The sequence below is a fragment of the Talpa europaea genome (genome assembly GCF_964194135.1).
Source record: "Talpa europaea genome assembly, chromosome: 4".
Classification (NCBI taxonomy): Eukaryota; Metazoa; Chordata; class Mammalia; order Eulipotyphla; family Talpidae; genus Talpa; species Talpa europaea.
The window spans coordinates 2,534,358-2,552,974 of NC_140070.1; the positions used below are offsets into that span (position 1 = coordinate 2,534,358).

The 18,617-nt window shown below is 52.7% G+C and overlaps 1 protein-coding gene across 1 annotated transcript in view; it reads left to right on the forward strand.

Moving 5' to 3' along the window:
* Positions 1 to 2,895: 2,895 nt before the first annotated feature.
* XKR6 (XK related 6) overlaps positions 2,896 to 18,617 on the forward strand; it is a gene marked incomplete at both ends in the record, with an annotated part of 171,958 nt that continues 156,236 nt past the window's right edge. The window contains one exon of the mRNA XM_084232439.1: positions 2,896 to 3,629. Coding sequence (XP_084088565.1) covers positions 2,896 to 3,629 — 734 coding nt within the window. The remainder of the gene's footprint in view (positions 3,630 to 18,617) is intronic.

Consider the following 18,617-nt stretch of genomic DNA (forward strand, 5'->3'; position numbering starts at 1 on the left):
TTGCTATTTAGAAAGAAACAACAGAAATGTCCAGTAGCCTCTTTGCAGCTTCTTAGCATAAGGTGACCTCAAGGTCAAGTCATCTAGAAAGGGCTCCTGGTGTCTATGAAGGAAGCAGGCCAGTGGTGGAGGCATTTCCCATGCTAGTCAAGAATTGAGGTTTCTCAGCAATAGAACGAGCATTATAATGATTTATATTATAAAGTATAATATACAATTTTTTAGGTACTCGAAAGGCTTAATTTCAGTTATCTAGAATGTTATTTCACTCATTTAACCAATTTGTGTATTCATCTAAACAGTATTTATTGCATGCTGGCTGTGTTTTCAGTCCTGTGCTAAGTGCTGGACTTAACTTGGAACAAACACCTAAGAGCCCAAAATTTCAGGTAGAAAAGGTGCCATTCATGGCACAGTCTAAATTTAGGTTAATCTTTCAATGAATCTTTGTGGTAACTTTGCTGTTGCTGTAAATGATTTTGATTTTAGAATTTCCTGGGTTCTACCATGTGTCCCTTTCAAAGAAGGCAGAATGAGATCATTGAAATAGCAAATGTAAAGTTGAAATCACTTGGCAGTCCCCAGATCTGATATAGCTTTTATCAGATGTAGCTTATATTTGCCAGCCTTATATAGTGAGTATGATTTACTTGGCTAATTCTACTGGTAGATTTTGTTCTCTGCTGCCTGCTTTTGTATCTCATTTCATAGCCTCATAGGCTTAAGTAGAGGAATATATTTAAAAACACAAATGAATAATACTTCCTAGAAGTATTCCAAACTACTTGCATTCATTAGACAGTCCCAATCTACTGACTGACAGAGTTAAGTAACTATGTGTTGGTGCAATGCAAACATAGCAACAATGGAAATTACTGTTTATTTAGTGCTTACTGCCTATGCCATATCTTGGTGAGCATTTTGAGTGCATTGCTACCTTTAACCAACCCGGCAATTTCTCAAAGGCGTTGTTGTTATTTCCATTAGATAATGGAGGAAACTGAAGTTTAAAGAGATAAACTGGGATCCCAACTTGGGCAGTCACACGCTACACTAATGCCAACTATCCAGGGCATTCTTAACTCAAGTCCAGGAGAGAAACAGCGTCCCATCCATAAGCAGAAATAGTCTTTGCCTGCTATCTGTATGTTTTATTACCAAAGAAGCTTAAATCATAATTTAAAATAAAAGGATACAATTAATATGACTCATTTCCAAAAGCAGATTTTGGAATGACTGTCCCCCATCCTCCCATTTGGCTGGGATACAAATTCTCTGTGAGCACTTTCTATGAAGTCTTGACAGGTTTTACCTTGGCATAAATACTCATGAAAAGTGTGTCCTGAAATGGGGAACCCTCATCTTGCCCTGCCACTCTGAAACTCTACTGGGTGCTAGACCATCAAATATCATATTCCTGAAAATAACAGTAGAGAAAATTTCAAAGGTAACTTTCTTCCATAGAAGAACGAATTTGTCTGCAGCATCCCAGAGAAAGGTATTGGCATGAATAGGTTTTAGTAAGGGAGAAGCAGACAGAATCAAAACTGAGTTCATGGAAGTAAATGGAAGGTCAGTGAGAAAATTCAAGGCTAAAAACTTCAAAATGTTGCTCTCCCATGACCAGTAACAGCCATGAGGCGCGCCTCCACCTGGCTTCCCTCTGCCTTCCCTGGAAGATCATTGTGATTCAAATCCATTCAGTGCTGCTTCACCTTGGCAATTCCTTAGTTCGGATTAAGTCGTGCACCCTGCACCTATTTTAATGACATAGCACATCGATAACGTTTTCATTCATTTAAAGCCATGTTTGCCGACAGAGACTTAGCACCAAAAAATTCTGAAAGGGGCTCTTCACACATTGCCGCGGCCTGCACGAGGAGCTGGCACCGCGTGGGCCCTGGCTGCTCGTGGTACTTCCACAGCAGGTCACAGCCTTCGGACATCGCTTGGTTAACAGGGGTGTCGGCGGGACAACTGTCCCCCGTGAGGAGGAAAATACACCCACGCGGGGCCCGCGCCCCCGCTCAGGTCACGCTCAGGCCGACTTTCAACTGGATTTGCCCGGAGCCTTGTCCGGGGCCCGTGGGAACTTGACCACGACAGGCAGGAGCGCTGTGAGCGACGAGGATCAGGGGCGGCAGGGGAGTCGGGGTCCAGGGGGGTGCGCGGCAGCGGCCGTCAGGGGCCCCCGGGCCGGCCCGGCGCTTTCCCGGGGCCCCCGAGGGCGAGGAGCGCGAGGCCCGCGCGGCGGGGGCCGGCGGCGGCCACGGGGGGAGCCACGGCCATCTTGCCGGGGTGGCGTCTAGCCACACAATGAGGTCATCCTCGCTCCCGGAAGTGACACGCCGTCACCTGCCCGGCCTGGCTCCGCCCCTTCCCCCCGAGGCCCCGCCCCCCGCCCGCGGCCGGGAGGGCGTCAGGGGGCGTTTCTGCAGGAGGAAGGCCGGGCGCCGCGACGCTGAGGAAGGGGACCCCCGAACGTCTGGCACTGCCCCCTCCAGAGAGCACTTTGGACCGCCTCGCTCGGCCCGGCGGGATTCAGAAACGCCGAGGGGTCAACCTGATGGGTTTCGGGGTCAACGGAAGAGGGGGCGGGGAGCCCTGGCGGGGAGAACCCCCCGGCCCCCCGCCCAGCAGCTGAGGCCCAGGAGGGCGGCCATCTTGGCCGGGAGGGCCGGGCTGGGGAGCGGCGGGCGCCGTGCGATTGGGGGGCTCGCCCGGAAGTGACGCCGCGCGCCCGGAAGCGGAGGGGTTCCCCGGCCCACTCCCCCCGCGCGTCCGCTCCCCCGCTTCCTCCCCGCCCCCCTTCCTCTCCAGCCGTCTCCCCCTCCCCGGCCCCTGCCTGCTCCCCCTCCCGCCCTCCCCCACCTCCGCGCTGGGAAGAGAGTCAAGATGGCGGCGAAATCCGATGGCGGCGGCGCGGGGGTGGGCTTCGCCCAGCTGCACAACCTGGACGAGGCGGTGGGCAGCGGCGGCGAGGAGGACGGGGAGCCCGGGGGCGGCGGCGGCGAGGAGCCGGGCGAGAGCAGCTCGCTGCACATCTGCCACTGCTGCAACACCTCCTCGTGCTACTGGGGCTGCCGCTCCGCCTGCCTGCGCGCGCTGCTGGGCAGGACGCCGCGCCGCAGCGCCGCCGCCGACGGGGGGGACCAGCCGCTGCAGCCGCCCGGGGCCGCCGGCCGCCGCCCCCCGACGCCCGCGCGGCCGCAGCCCCCGGCGCCGCAGGCGGAGCGGCCGTGGCTCGACTGCCTGTGGATCGTGCTGGCGCTGCTGGTGTTCTTCGGGGACGTGGGCACCGACCTGTGGCTGGCCCTCGACTACTACCGCAAGGGGCACTACGGCTACTTCGGGCTGACCCTCTCCTTCGTGCTGGTGCCGTCGCTGCTGGTGCAGAGCCTGAGCTTCCGCTGGTTCGTGCAGGACTACACGGGCGGCGGGCTGGGCGCCGTGGAGGGGCTCAGCAGCCGGGGCCCCCCCATGATGGGGGCCGGCTACGGCCACGGCCCGGCCCGCGGCGGCCCGGGCGCGGGGGGCTCGGCCACGCCGGGGGCGCAGCGCCTGTGCCGCCTCTCCGTGTGGATCTGGCAGTCGGTCATCCACCTGCTGCAGATGGGGCAGGTGTGGAGGTAAGCGCGGGGGGCGGGCGGGCGGGGGTCCGGCGCGGCCTCCGCGCGCGCGGCCCTCGAGGCGGCCGGGCCGGGCCGGGCCGGGGCGGCGGTGGCCGCGCGCTCCCCGGCGCCCGCGAGAGCCCGGCCCCGGGGCGGGATCCCCGGCCACGCCTTTTGGCCCGCGGCGGCCCCGGCCGCGGTCAGCCGGGCCGCAGCCCGGTGCCGCTCGGCGGGGACGCGGCGCCCTGCGCCGGCCGCCGTCCCGGCGGACCTCGGTGTCCCCGCGCCCCTCGCGGTGGTCCCGGCGCCGGCCGGCCCGCGGGGTGCGCCCGGCGAGACGTCGTCCCCGCGCCCGGCCTCCGCAGTGGCCCGGGGGGGCCCGTGCGCGAGCCCGGCCCCCTCCTCGGCCTCCCGGGCCCACGCCCCCTCCCCGGCGGCGCCCCGCGGAGGACTCGGAGCCGCTGCCCCCCGGGATGGAGAAGGACTTCGTGTATTTATTTATCCCGCTGGAGCAGACGTGCCTTTCCCGCCGCCCGGGGAAAGCGCGCGGGGGGCGGCCGCGGCGGGGAGCGCTCACCCCCGGGGACACCGCCGGCCGCGCGCGGACAGCCCAGCCCGTCGCTGCCCACTGCGCCGGCCGCAGGCCCCCGGGCGAGGTACCTGTCCCGGCCGGCCCCGCCCGGCAGCCCCTCCCTCTGTCAGCTCCCGAGGCCAGGGCAGCTCTCCAGCCGCTGGCCGCTTTTCCTTTGGTCGCCAGCCCCCCTGCCCGCTTGACCGGCCCCTCCCGGCCCGCGCCCGCCAACTTCAGGCAGCTCGGCGGGCGCCGGGCGCAGCGGGTGTGGGTCTGAGCGTTTACGAGGGAAAGTCTTGCTGAGGATCAGCCCCCGAGCTCTCCAGGTGCAGGCGGCTCTGAGAAGACATCTTGCCTCCCGCCCAGCCCCCTGCTGGGAGGGCGCGGCAGGGGCTCTGGGCTTCAGTCCACCGGGAGGTGCCCAGGTTAGCTGAGGTAGAAAGTTTGCTGTCTTGTGGATTGTTGGCTAGGCACTGAGTTCAGAATTTTGGGAGAGATGTTTCACAGAGCTTGGGGTTGAATTAGCCAGATCATGAAAGCGAAGCCAGAACTTTGCAGAGTTAACGTGGGGCTTGGGCCTGGGGAGGGCCTGGCGCCTGCTCTCCTGGCCCTCCGGGCTGGTGCGATGGCCTTTCCAGATTGAGCCAGGCCACCTTTTTTTGAGCTGCATTTGTCTGCGGATAATTTGATTCCTACTGAGTTTATAAGAAGAGGGGAGGGCGATCAAGCGGATAAGAGAGATGATTGGATGACGGGTCAACTTTTAGCTCCTAGGAGCCTACTTTGGGTCACATTCCATTTTGAAATGTTTTGATTTTGAAATCTAAATCTTAACAACACCTTTCAACACCCACATCTGGAACGACTTTTTGGTTTCTTGCAGGTTGGTGAAGGAGGAGAGGGAGAAAAGTATGGGGAAGAGAGATTTTGAGATAGTAGTAAAATTTAATAGCACGTGGGTGTTGAACAACTAGACCGGGGCTGAGTGGGCCAGAGTCACCTACTCCCTGGAGTGAGGTTCGAATTCCTGGGAGAACTGTTTCTGATGGAATCCACTCCAGATGTTCCTGATGTCATTATCCGGACCCAGTGAAGTCGGAGTCCAGCTTCAGTTCTCTTTAAGGCGGCGTTGCTTACCCCCACTCACATAACCGTCATCGTGTTTGAGCAAAATAGCAGTCCAGAAGTTAGACAACCTGGAAAGTACTTTGAGTGCAAGTACTTTTGTTTAAAGTAGGGGCACATATTATTTTTCCTGATCTTCACTTAATTCTCAAGGTCTGATGAGGTGTCGGTGTGTATGATGATGAGTCCTGTGGGTTTACTATGTCTGAATTGTTTTTAGTCGTTTTCAAGATTAGTCTGTGTCTCTAAATATTTCATAAAGTTAAGGTTATTAAAAGACATGCTAATTCAGCTTATTTCTGCCAACATAGCTCTGCTCCAGAAGAAATATGTACTGAGGAAGGATTTTATTTTTTTTATTTTTAATGTTTTTTCAGTAAGCTGGTTTTGCTGGAGATGCTCCAGGAGCCGGGTCAGCTCTTTAATGCCTTGCTAGGCATGTGGCTGGCGTGGAAGTCATTTAGATGTAAAAGCTTTGGAGAAAGGTTTTTACTCTTGTTTTTACCCTCATGACAAACAACTCCTTGTCAGTGTGTATAAACATCCTCGTTTTTACTGCAGATCTTTTGGGGGCCACAGTTGTTCCCTCCATCATGTTTGCTACTTAAATTTTGCTATTTCATGTGGTCACATGACATAAAGGTTAAGATCTGTCATGTGACTGGAGCCACATTTCTGGGGAAAGATGTCTGTGAAGTTGTACACTAAACGCCAATCCCCTTACACCACGAATACCTGTCTCTGCGTGCGCTTTTTATTTTTTTTAATGAGAGATTATTTAACTCTTGCTTGGACAAATCACAGCATTTAGTTGAGCAGATTGCGTCCCTTGCGAGCAAGGTGGCAAACTTCTGTGCGTGTTGCTTTTCCTGTTGAGCTGGAATGTACTTGACATCTCTTTGCCCTAATGATCATCCAGGATGTTGGGGGTGTGGGTAGGGTCGGGTGGGAGCTGGAGCGTGGCTGGTGTGGCTGCAGGCCCTGCTTGGGCCGGCCAGGCACTGGCGCGCTCCCCGGTCCCTGGCGGTGCTGTGGCTCCCAGGGTGGAGGGCTGTCCCGGCCCCGCGTTTCAGGTGCTCTGCTTCGCAGGTGGATGAGTCACCCAGACCAGGACTGTGAGTCACACCGAGCTTCGATTGCCGGCAACGTGTTGTTATTAGAAAGTGAGGTGGTTTTCTTAGAGGGTTAGACGGCAGGAGAGGTCTGACTTCATTTGCAGGTTGTGTTGCTGGATTAAGTGTTTTCCTTCTGCCTGTCATCCTTTCCTCGATTTCGTGCCTCGTGCGGTGGCGGGCCTACCCCCCCAAGGAAGACGTGTTCCTGGGCCTACAATTTTGCCGAACGTCACCAGGTCACAGCCAAGTCACTTGTCTTATTTACTTATTTGTATGGATGGGGTCACACTTTGACTTTCCGAAGGAAGAAGGGAATTTCCTGGAGGTCTCAGCAGTAGGAGTAACGTGTAAAGTGAATGTCAGCTGGCCTGGGCAGGCGGGGTGGGGTGGGGGGCTACTTTAAAGGGAGAAAAGAAGACGGTGTCCCCTGTACCCTCCTGGGCCCACCCGTCTTGAGCAGCCAGAGCAGGACGCTCCCCTTGGCATTTCTGTCCACAGTGGAGGCCGCGGTCTCGCAGAGGGACGAGCCGCCTCATCGCGCTCCCTCGCTGCTGGGCTGGGGAGGTGCTGGTGCTCGTGGCTCCCCTGCCCCTCCTCTCCTGTGTGATGCGACTTTGTTCTCTTGGCTGTTTCAGATAGTGGTTGTCAACGGAGCAGAACCTATGGTAGCTTTAAAAAGAAGAAAAGAAACACCTGAGCTCGCTGGGCCTGTGGTCTTGCCTCTAACTCCCTGCAGGTGCTGGCAGGCCGCCAGGCTTGACAAACACTTTTCGAGTTGGGTTTCTAGAAACCCGGTGAAATCAGGTTCTTCCTTGGAAGTTACTGCACTTTGTTCTCAGTCAGTATATGGAACAATTGGGAGCGGAAGGCCTCACACAGCGAAGCTGGGGTCCAGGGCAGCCCTGCGGGGACAGATGGCTTTGCTGGGAGGCCGGGGGCCCTGGCGCGCGGGACTGTCTCAAGTGCGCGCACTTAAGGCGCTTGGTGGCTTTTCTGTGAGTTCAAGTGTGGATCTCATCCTAAAAGGATTCCCAAGTCCTGAGCAACCTTCAGTAAAGCTAGGCCACTTCCTGCCTTTCATCTGCTCCACGTGGCGCTGAGTGTTAGGATTATGCGGCATGTAAAGGTGTAGTAATCTTTATCTCAAGATGATTCTCTTCAGGGCTTTGGGAAACTTAGCTGGGATTACAGGTGGTGCTGGACCAACGGAGCTGTAATGTCCTGGTGGTGCTGAGCTGTCGTGATTGAAGAATGACGATGTTGGCTTATAGGTGCGGGCCCTCGTCCAGGGTCGCCTCACCCTGGAAGCGGGCGCGCATGTGTGGGGGACTGTAGGTGTCTGCTTGTGATTGGGTAGGAATCTCAGTGTTGTAAAAATGTCATTTTTTTCTATTTTATTCATAAACTGAATGAAATTTTAGTTTAAAAGAGACTCAGTGAGACTTTTGAGGGGAAATGAGAAAAAATGGTCTGAGAGAAGTCAGTGTGTTTGAATAGTCAAAAAAGAGAAGACCCTTGACGAGACAGACGGGGCTCACGCCCCAAGGGGTGCGCGCACGGGCGGTGCTGGGACAGTGTGATGGCGGTGGGGGGGGGCTCCGCAGGCAGGCGCGAAGCAGAATAAAAGGGGTGAATTGACATGACTGGGGGGGTTGGTAGATGGTAGAGGCGGCATTTCTCATCTGTGGACAGAAAAGGATTGTCTGACAAGCAGCGTTGGGGCAGTTTGGTTGCCGCCTTGCGGAAACATGTTCTCAAGGAATAAGGGATCCGTCTGAGCGGGGTGCTTCCCGCCAGGCCGCGGCCTTCGCCTGCTCTCCGCGCACAGGTTTGCCGCTAACGCCTGCGTTTCCTTTCCACGCTGCTCTGTTTGCCTACTTGCTTCTGGTCAGGTGTCATGTCTTTCTTATTCTCCTCTGAAAGAACGAAGCGTGTTTTAAAAAATCAAGAAAATCTGGCCTCGTGAATAAAGCGGAGTGACTTTTGACTGTTGCCTGAAGGCAGCTCGCATTCAGCGCGGCACGTAGCCCAGCCCGGTGGAGGGAGATTCGAGGGAAGACTCGGGTTCATCCTCCAGCAAGTTCCAAAACTGGTTCCTTGTATTTACCAAGTGAATTAAATAGGTTGATCTTTAATGTCCCTTCAGTTTTAAAGAAAATTCCATGATGCCGGAGGCGTCAGCGTTGAAGGCTCATCAGACTCTGGCTTGAACAACTCAAGTAGTTAAAAATGTGTAGGTTTCCCAGTGCCTATTCTGTTATTTTGATTTAGTGAGCTAATTCTCATTATTTTCAATCACTTTGGGAGCTATAGGGACAATTCACATAGGTCTCTTTGATGTTCAGATTTGCAGCAGACTCGACTTCTGAGAAACGCTGGTCAGGTAGCTAGTTTTGTGAACTTGCAATTTTAGTTAAAGGTGGCCACTTTTTGCAATCTTCTGTTTAAATATTCTATTTTAAGCTGCTTTCAGTTAAGCTACAGCAGCGTGCTGTCTGGCAAAGGTATGTATGTTGGCGGTTTATCTGATTGTTTTACGGAGAGAGTTTCTTTACCGGAGGGGAGCCTCGGAGTTATCTGCTGCAATTTATTGCTTGGTACATTGTCTCTCATTTAGAAAAGTTACTGTTTGTAAATTTTTTTTTTCTAATGACAGCAGCTTCCATGTCAGTTGTGAGCTGTTCTAGGCAATAATTATGAATAGACTTTCCCCCTTGGATTAAGGTAGTGACTTTTTTGGTTCAATGTGAATTTTGGGGAGAGCTGGAATTTCCGGGGAGGATTCAGTGACTATTGTTACAATATCATTACATTTCTACATAAAATTTAGCCTGAGACTTTTCTGTGTGCAGTGTGGAAGAACTTGGTCCATTGCATTATTTTAATATTTCTTAAAACAAACCCAGAGGCATTTGGCAAAGTGCTAACAAAATGTTTCTTATCTATCACTTTTATCCTCAAACAAGTAGTTTTAAAAATTATTTTTGTTTTGGATGCAGCATTTTGGTCTTTTTTTTTTAAGTCGTGAGGAAGTGATTCCTGTTGTCCTGGTTATCAGTTCCTAGCTCGTGGGTGGCAGGCTTGGCGCTCACTTCTCAGAAGAGATGTGAATATTGAGTTCACAGACTGGTCAGCACAACAGCTTTCTCCCCACCCTCTGGGAGGGAGGTGGCGCTGCTCCTGCTCCGCCTGGCCAGGTGTGCCCCGGGCATCACAGGTACGTGCAGTGGAAGCTTTCTCTTCCATCTTTTGGCTCCTTTCCCTTTTATAAATGTCTTGGACTTGTGAGGGGAGATGGCGAAGGCGGGGGAGACCAAACCCAGGGCTTGGAGGCCGCTGAATAGAGCTGGCGGGGGAGGAAGAAGCAGGTGCGGTGCTCGCTTCATCTGTGTCCTCAGTCAGCAGAGGCCTCTGGGCTAGGCCAGGCCGGCGCCCGCGCCAGTGCAGCTCGTGGGCCCACTGCAGGCTGACGGAGTTGCGCCTCAGGGAGTTGGGCCAGGAAATGTGAAATTTTGCTCAGACTTTCCTAGGGAAGCCTCACACTTGGAAGCAGGAAGCGTCGTGCGTGGGACACCTGTTGCCAGCAGCTGGCCTCAGTCACGGGCGGGCCGACCTCCCTGTGTGTGATGTCATGACCTGCCTGTGTGTGACGTCATGCCGAGGCAGCACCTGCCGGGTCCCTTCCCCTGCTAGAGCATCAGGCTGCGCCTGTGTGCCCGCAGGGCCATCGCCTGAGAAAGCCAGGGTTCCGTGAGGACCCCCTCCTGGAAGTCCTCTCGCGGCTCTTTCACATGCAGATTTCTCCAGCCACTGCTCTGGGTCTTCCCCACCCGAACAGGAATTTGTCTTGTTTCTCAACTGGAGAACAGTCTCTCCTTTTCTCCCTCCTCACATTGACTTTTGCAGAGTCCTGTGGTCAGTATTTTGGGTTGTCTGGTCATTTCCTCCCAGTGCATCTGCCCTCGGTGTGCTGGGAGAGCTGGGGGCCGCCTTGGCTCGGTTATGCGGACAGCCCGCCTGGGCACAGCTGCCCGGCCCGCCCCACCGCCAGCCACGTGCGGCGTCACCTCTTGATTCATGTTCAGGTGCCAGATTTCTTGGGGTAAAGGGACATCATGAAATTGTTGGGATTCGTATTTTATTTTGTTTTATTTATTTTAAACAAATGACACTCCCCCCCCCCCAAAGATTGATCCATTTATTCAAGAACCGGGGTACAGGCCAGAGGCGCGGGAGGGTGAGAGGATTCACCAGAGACAGAGCAGGGAGCAGAACAGGCAGATTGACTGGAATCCACTGCTGAGGGGAGCAGTGGGGAGACAGGAGAGGTCTGCCGCGCCACATGGGTCCCTCCTTGGCCGGGGATCAAACCCACGCTGCGAAGCTGCAGACAGCCTCACAGCTCAGCGCTCAACCGCCTGTGCCACCAGGGAGGCCCAGGATTCGTATTTCAAACCAGCGCCCTCATCAGCTTCACCGTCTCTCAGGAGTAGTCTGGGCCCCGCGCTCCTGCTTCAGGCCCGTGGGTGAAGGAGTTAGCAGCCTGTGCCCGGGGCAGCTGAGTGGGTGTGAGTGGGCCGAACTCACCCTTCAGCATAGTTTTGGAGGAAGAGCTTTAACGTTGGCCCCACTTTAAAGGGGCAGGGCCCAGGAGGGGCAGGGGCCAGGAGGGGCACATGCAACGCGTGAGAATGCGTGACTGGAGTGAGAGCAGAGGGCAGGAGGCATGTAGACATTCCCAAGGAGGAAGGGAAACATGGAAAATTCTGTTTTTCCAAATACTGTCTCATTGTAATTTTGGCAAGGTCCCGTGTGCCCGTTGTGGAGATGAGTGGGTGGTGGTGAGGGCGGGGCGCCTGGTAGGTCACTGGGGACTGATGCAGGGGGTTTGGGCTAGACCCCACGGGTGCCCAGTGCGTGCTGTTCCCACCTCTGCTTCTTTGCTGATTGGGCTTTTCTTGCCAGGGACTTTGCTTCACTTTGGGTCTCCGCTGCTGGCTCATTGGATGTGAGCAGGGGTGTCCTTGCACCCCTGGGGTCTCCTGCTGCCTGTGCCAGGTCCTCGGAGACTGACTCGCAGTCCTACATGGGAAGCTCTGCGGACAGCGGGCAGGCCCTTCTGACAGCCTCTGCCGATGGGTTCCCCCGGCCGGGTCACCCCAACACTCTGTATCCTTCGGAGGTTATTTTCAGAACTTCATCCGCTCTCTTCCTCAGGATAGACACACCCTCCCGCCTTGGGGCTTTCACACTCAGGAAGGGGAGCTGTTAGGCTGGCAGTATCCACCGCTTGGCCAATGCTCTGCAGGTGCCCGCAGGCTTCCCTGGGTGTTGCTTGTCTGCGGACGCGTTGGCAGCTCCAGGAGCAGCAGCTGTTTCCAGATGTGGCTGTGCTTTGGAGGCTCCTGGGGCACCAGGGATTTGGGTCCTTCCGGGAGAAGTTGTGCTCCAACAGGCCCGGGATGGGCCTTAGACCCTTTATAGTTCACAATCCTGTGCTTCCAGGAAGATACTCAAGCAGTGCACAGACAGGGATGAGAACCACAGTTAAATAGGCTGATTTCTATCAATATTTACAGAAGTGGTTCTCAAGGAGCAGTTTATGCTAGAATCACTTGGGATTTTTTTTTTTTTTTTTGTAAACTTAAGCACTAGGCACGTCGGATAGAGAGGGGTGGAATGTGTTAAGGGAGAGTGGATGGTCTTAGTGGAATTCCAGTATTTAAATGGTCTCTGATTAGACCTTCGTCTTAGATGGAATGGCAGAAAGTGTGTATTAATCAAATAATAGCTGTACTTGCTATACACTAGGGCATGTGGGTTGCCATACACCATCGTAAGGTTTAGATGCTGTGAAGATACTTAACGTTAAAATTGTACGACAGGCAGTTGAGTATTCCTTGGCGTCAGAAGCTGCTTTGGAAGTCTGAAGTACCTCAAGGTCATTACTAATGTGAAATATCACTGCTGGGGTTTGGAGGTGCCAGATTGGAGGCATTTTACTGTGTTGGGAAAATTGATATTCAACCCAGAGTGAATAACATGTCTCAGATTCTCAGAAATGTTGTATTGGTTGAAATCGGTGCCAAAGATAGGATTCCTAAAAAGAAACTGGTGAGTGCAAGGGGAGGAGTGACCCGACAGGCATCCCTGGGTGTCATGGAGACAGAGGAGGGGCAGCGGCAGGATGCCCTGACTGCCCTTTGCTTGACAGCATGAGGGAAGACTGGCTCAGCTCGGGGAGGAGGCCCTCCAGCCCCTGCTGTCACGCCGAGCTGGGGAGCGCGGAGACCAGCATCAGCACGGAGGCCTAACATCTGCACACGCTGAAACCGCACCCTCCAAGTCCCCCTCAGAGGCACCGTGGCGTTGGTGAGGAAGCCCGGAAGCTACGTGGGCTGCTCGGGTCACATCCTTGGAGAGGCCGTGTGGGGCAGCGGTGGGCGGAGGTGGGCAGAGGTGGGCAGAGGGCAAGTGGGCAAGCACAGCGCAGAGTGGGTTGAATTGTAAGTGATTCTGGATCAAAATGAGCAAAACTCCAGATCTGTCATTTTGCTTGGTCATAAGGAAGCCAGCTTTTGAGTCGTCAACTAAACAGTGGTTATAAATAGCTCCGTATATTTAGGATGCTGCCATTTTGCCTTCTGTAAGACTGTTCCCATCAGCGCTGACTCTGAAGGAAAAGGCTGCCTCTGCCTTCCGATAAGGAATTCATATATTCCAGCTTCACGCCGTCTCAATGGTTTGGCTTAGACCTAGTAGGAGGCGGTGTGCCTTGGGATTGGAGGAAGCGGGAAGCTACAGTGAAGGACTCATTACGCCGTTTGCAGATTAAACAAAAGTCAGAATGAAGCTGAGGCTAAAACTGTTCAGTGGTAAATTCGGAAAAATAGAGAATTAGATGTGTTTGTAGCTTTTGTGGACAATATTTGGGTTTTTGCTCTGGTTTCACATAATCATCTTCGGGTACTTGTCTAGGATTAAATGAGATGGGACTTGTCTGGCACGTTACAAGGTTTGAATGCGATTTCCTGTTTGCTTGGATTTTGTAATTCCTCACCTCAGTTCATGGCACACTCACGTCTACCGTAATGCAATAGACATGTTCCTGGAGAACCTCCATTCTGCAAAATCACACGCTAAAAATAACAGGCTGTGGAAAAAATAGAATGAAGGCTCAATTACGTAAAACTCGATTTTGTAATCAGGGCACCGGCAGCAACAACAACAGCAGCAGCGCAACCCACATCAACCCCCGGCACAGTCTTGGCGCTTGCATTCGGCATGACATGGTTCTCAATCTTTCATGCTGGGGCATGCTTCCTTCTTTGACATGTAGATTCTTGAAGGTACTACTGAGCTGCTACTGGGGACCCACTTGCAAAGAAAGTGCTGACCCAGGTGCCCCCACAGGGGGTGGATGCCCAGCCGGCGCCCGAGCGCTCACCTGCCACCACTTCCTGTGCCGGAGGAAGGTGCTCCGGGAACTTTCTCAGTGTTTTTCTTCCAGTGTTCATTTTTTCCTTCTCTTGGTCTTAGCACTGTTGGCAAAAAATCTTGCCCTTAGTGGCTTCAGAACATCGGCAGGCTGAATGGGGTTGCCCTCGTCCTCACCTGCCTCCCCTCTCCCTGGGCGCAGGCGTCCTGGCACGGAAGCCTGCATGGGGCTGGGCTGCGGGGGTGTCGAGAGGCAGCTCTTGACAATGGCCGGGTCCTGTTGTCATGGGAGTTCTAGTCCTGGAGATGCTGCAGCGTTTCAAGGTTAAGTGAAGGCTCTTACTCATGCTTCGATGGCCCAGAAAGCAGGGAAGGGCTTTTCCATCCCCTGGTGTACACAGACTTTGGAAGGGGGAAGCGAACGTCTCCATGCTACGTCAGCGCTTGGCTCACATGTATGGAGCAGGGGTGGTTTTAAATTTGGCTCATTTGAATCATGGTTGTAGTGAGGTTTTAAAATTCATCTGAGCATACAGTAAACAAATAAAAAAAAGGAGCAGAAGTACCCAGTTGTCAAGGAAAGACTGATGGGTAGAATAAACAGACGCTTTCAGTGATATAAACAATCTGTTTTCATAGGGTGGTTTTTCTAGGGTGGTTGGGAGAACTTCCAAATTTAGTCGAAGTTAGTTAAACGGAAAGGCAGGAGACACGGCGAGCGCGCGTGGTGGCCGGTGCTGTTTCCGTAGTGTCTGTGGTAACCGGTGTCTCCGGGGCTCAGCACAGTCACATTGGGGGGCCCCCTGTGGGTGGGCCCGGGTGGCCTTGCTCTAACATCGGGTAGGGGCTCTCCACCCCCAGCTCGCAGCCACTGAAAGGAAGAAGATGGAGAAGATGCAGGTGCTGCTCCTAAGCCCTGGCCTGACGTGACACGTGTCACCACTGCTGCTGTGTGGATCGCTCTGGCCGCCTGCGTCCGGGGTGTGCCGGTGCCTGGGCAGCAGCGTGACCCCACAGAAGAGGGAGCTGGCATTTTGGGGAGTCAAGACTCAGAAAAATAACCCTGTGCTTAGACCAGTTTCCCTCCAGATTTGGGAGTGGGTGTCTATGTGATGTACATTGCTATTAAATAAAGTGTGTAAAAGAGACAATTTCTTTTTGCAACTGAGTTATGTTTTAATTCAACACTTTAGGTTTTGCCAGTCACCGTAGGCATCTCATTGTACCCTTTAAAAATGTAAAAAACACTTCTAGCCTGAGGGTCTTAAAAACAGGCTGATCCCTATTTTAATCATTCAGGTAAAACAACTATACTAGCTTTTAAAAATAACAAGTGTAATAGTTTTCCATGTGATCTGTAGTAGCTAGGCTAACTTAAAATGTACTGAAAAAATAAGAGTAGACTTGTACTTACTGAAGTAAGTTTTTTCTAGATAAAATTTCACATAATTTTACCATTTCAGCTAAAAATGGCCTTGATGTGCTCATTGAAAGCGTCATGGCCCTGGGCGCAGGCCGTGGCCTGGTTTCACGCCTTACGACATAATTCATCTGACTTAGGGCCGTTTGGGATCTTGCTGCGTGACCTCAGCTGATGTAACACTGGCTAAACCCCCAAGTTACTGTTCCCCAAGTAACTTCCCCCCAAGGCCACTCCTTGTTGTTCATCTAATGGTCCACGTAGATAATTGTACACACGGGTAAGAAGTGTGCAAGGTTTTAGAAATTTACTAGAACTCACTGGTTTTGATTTGTATCTTGTTAACCGCTAGGGATGGAATCAAATTCTCTAAAACTTCATTATAAAGTATCTTAATGTATTGATTGAATGTAAAGCAAACACCAACTTTCACGTCATGTCAGTGTGTTTTATGAGTTCTGGAAATCCACAGGCCGGCTGGGTGAACTGAAGGCCGCTTTTCCACACTGTGGCCCGACGGTCCACGGTTTATACATGTTCTGTTAGCTTTGAATTACTCTTGAGGTCACACTTTCTGGTATTCTTAATTGGCTTTTAAAAATTAGTTTGCTAAACCAGTAAAATAATAAAGATGTGTGTTTATATAGGGACTATTTAATAATTAAAGTTCTACATAATATCATCACCAGTTGAGCCTATACCAGGGATCTAGATGAGGAGCTTTGTTTTTTTTCCTCTAAAAGCCAGAAGTTGTGACCTCCACGCCTAATAAGTAATTAATACCTTCTCAGACTATTGTACTTGAGAAATACAACTGCAAATTGTAATTAGGATAAAAACTATTTGCAGAAACCTTTCACAGAAATGGTGTGGTGTTACAGGTCACATGCACACTACGTGAGATGAAATCTTTTCATCATCCAGTGCTTGTTAGTCCTGCCTTCCCACTGTTCCAGCTGTTGCTGCCAGGGGCTCTTGCCCAGACTGCAGCCAGCCTGGCCTCCCCGGTGTCATTGGGCCCAGGGACACTGGGGGCCCTGCATGAGCTTCATCAGAGTAAAGGCAGCGACATCCGTGGACTCTTGGACTTAACGCTCCCACACGTGTTCTCATGCTTCCACGATGGTTAAGCCCGTGCGCGTAGACGTCTCAGTTTTCATAAACCCGTGTGGGTAGGAGCTCCAGAAATCCCACACCATAGTAGTTACATCCTGTGATGTTGACATGCATCTAGGTACCTCTTCTCAAGCTGAATACAGAACAGATTGCTTGACCTCACTTTAAATTACTCTTTATTAAAACATGTAACCTTGAATAACAATTTTTTAAAAATCCAGCAAATAATATCACACCCATTTGGGTGACCGTCAGAACCCCAGAAAATAACAGTTCTCGTGAGGATGTGGTGTGCTGTGGTTGGGAGAGTAAAATAGTGCCTCCTACTGGAAACCTATATGGTGTTTCCTTAGAAATCAGATAGAGACTTCTGGAGGATCCAGCAATCCTACGGATCCCTTCGGCTCCGTACCCAAAGGGACTGGAGACAACATAGAAATAGGTGTGCTCACAGCAGCGCACTCCCGACTGCCGGAAAGCGGCCCTGAGTGTGGGCGAGCAGACCAGAGTGGCTCTTCCACACAAGGGAGTATTCATTCAGCCTTGGGAGGAAGGACACCCCAACACCTGTTTCCACATGGGTGCACCTTGAGGGCCTGATGCTGAGGGACAGGCCAGCCACAGACAACAGAGACTGGAGGCCACTTCCATGAGTCCCTGGAGTTCTCGAAGAGGTGGGGGTGGGTGGGTGGGTTAGCAGACTTGGGCCGGGGGAGTGGGGTGGGGGGAGAGCTCTGGGGTGCATGCCGGTGCTGCGTGCAGTGTGGATGTGCCTCCTGCCGATGAGCTTACACGTCCAAATGGCGTGGTGGTAAGTTTGATGTTAGGCGGATCTCGGCTCAATTTTAAAAAAAACACACAAACCCTCCAAATATTTCCATTTCTTCCTAACCCTACTCACAACTTGAAGACACACAAACAGATGAATGAACAAACAAAAACCTCTTTCTCTTCCTTGCCCAGGACTGTTGCCAATTTAATAAACAAAACCAGTACTAAATGTGTCCCCACTGCCAACCCATTTAGCTCAAGGCCTGCCTCCTGTCAGTGTTCTCGCCAGGCCGTCCAGCTGGGGACCAGTCATTATTGTGCTCCCCCAGAATACTTCAAGATCTGTCACGACCCCTTCCACAATGCAGTGTGAGCACAGCCAGGGCGAGGCCTGCTGGTGTTGCTCTGACAGCGACTCCTGCGCGGGGACTCGAGGCCTGCCGCCCCGGGTATGGCGTGACCTCCATGCCAGAGCCCCTCCAGGTGGTGATGCCCGGCTCCGTCTGACCAGCAGGCCCGGGAGCCCCTAGCACTCCGGCCTCAGAGCCTCCGACCAGCCGTGAACTTGGATAAGCCCCTTCTGCGATCCTGAGTTTTCTCGCGGGTAACTACTGCTTATTTTGAACAGAAACATCAGCAACAGCTCTGTGGAGGAAGATAGCTTTCTGGGTGGTTTCGAGAATTAGTGGGTGTAAAATCTGAGAATAGGGCTTGACGCGTAGTAAGTGTTCTCTGAATTAGACATTTGTTAACAGCTCCTCTACCTGGCACGGCATCGAACATTGTAGCTGCCTCGATGAGGTTATCTGCTGGGCCAACTTTTTCCCCTGGGCCTGACTGTGAACCAGTCCTCTTCATCCATGTGAACGCGTGCTTATGTGTTTCAAGTAAATCACCAGATCAAAATGTATTAATGTGAAAGCAGCTGTAAATACGTGTCTTAAATAATTATTCTCCTAAGTGAAACAGTGGAAAGCTACAGTCACTTTATAATTTATTTACATATTGACAAATGCTTGTCTAATGAGACTATTTCAAGGATAAAATTAGGCAGGCGTGTCTTGAAATACTGTCTGTCTAGAAGTCAAAACATCTAGCACTAAAAGAAGTCTTAAAACGTTGATAGGAGCTTTTTTTAAGAAAATAAAGTGTTATGAAATATACATGTATAAGCTTTTGACTGAGCGACCCCCCATCTTCAGCTGATGAGGGAAACACAGTATAAATGGTCTCTGCCACTCCCCCCAGCATGGTCTGTGAGCAGCCGTGTCAGCAGATCTCCGTGCACAGACCTGGGGCCCCGAGCAGACTGCCTGCGGCGGTGCCTCTGTGCCCAGAACACACCCTGGAGTTTTAGGCCTAAAGAACGAAGCCGTGTGGGGCCGGAGCGTGTCTGACTCTGCGCCGCATCGCGCTGTGGCTGTCTGGCCAGCGCATGGGGGGCACCTGCG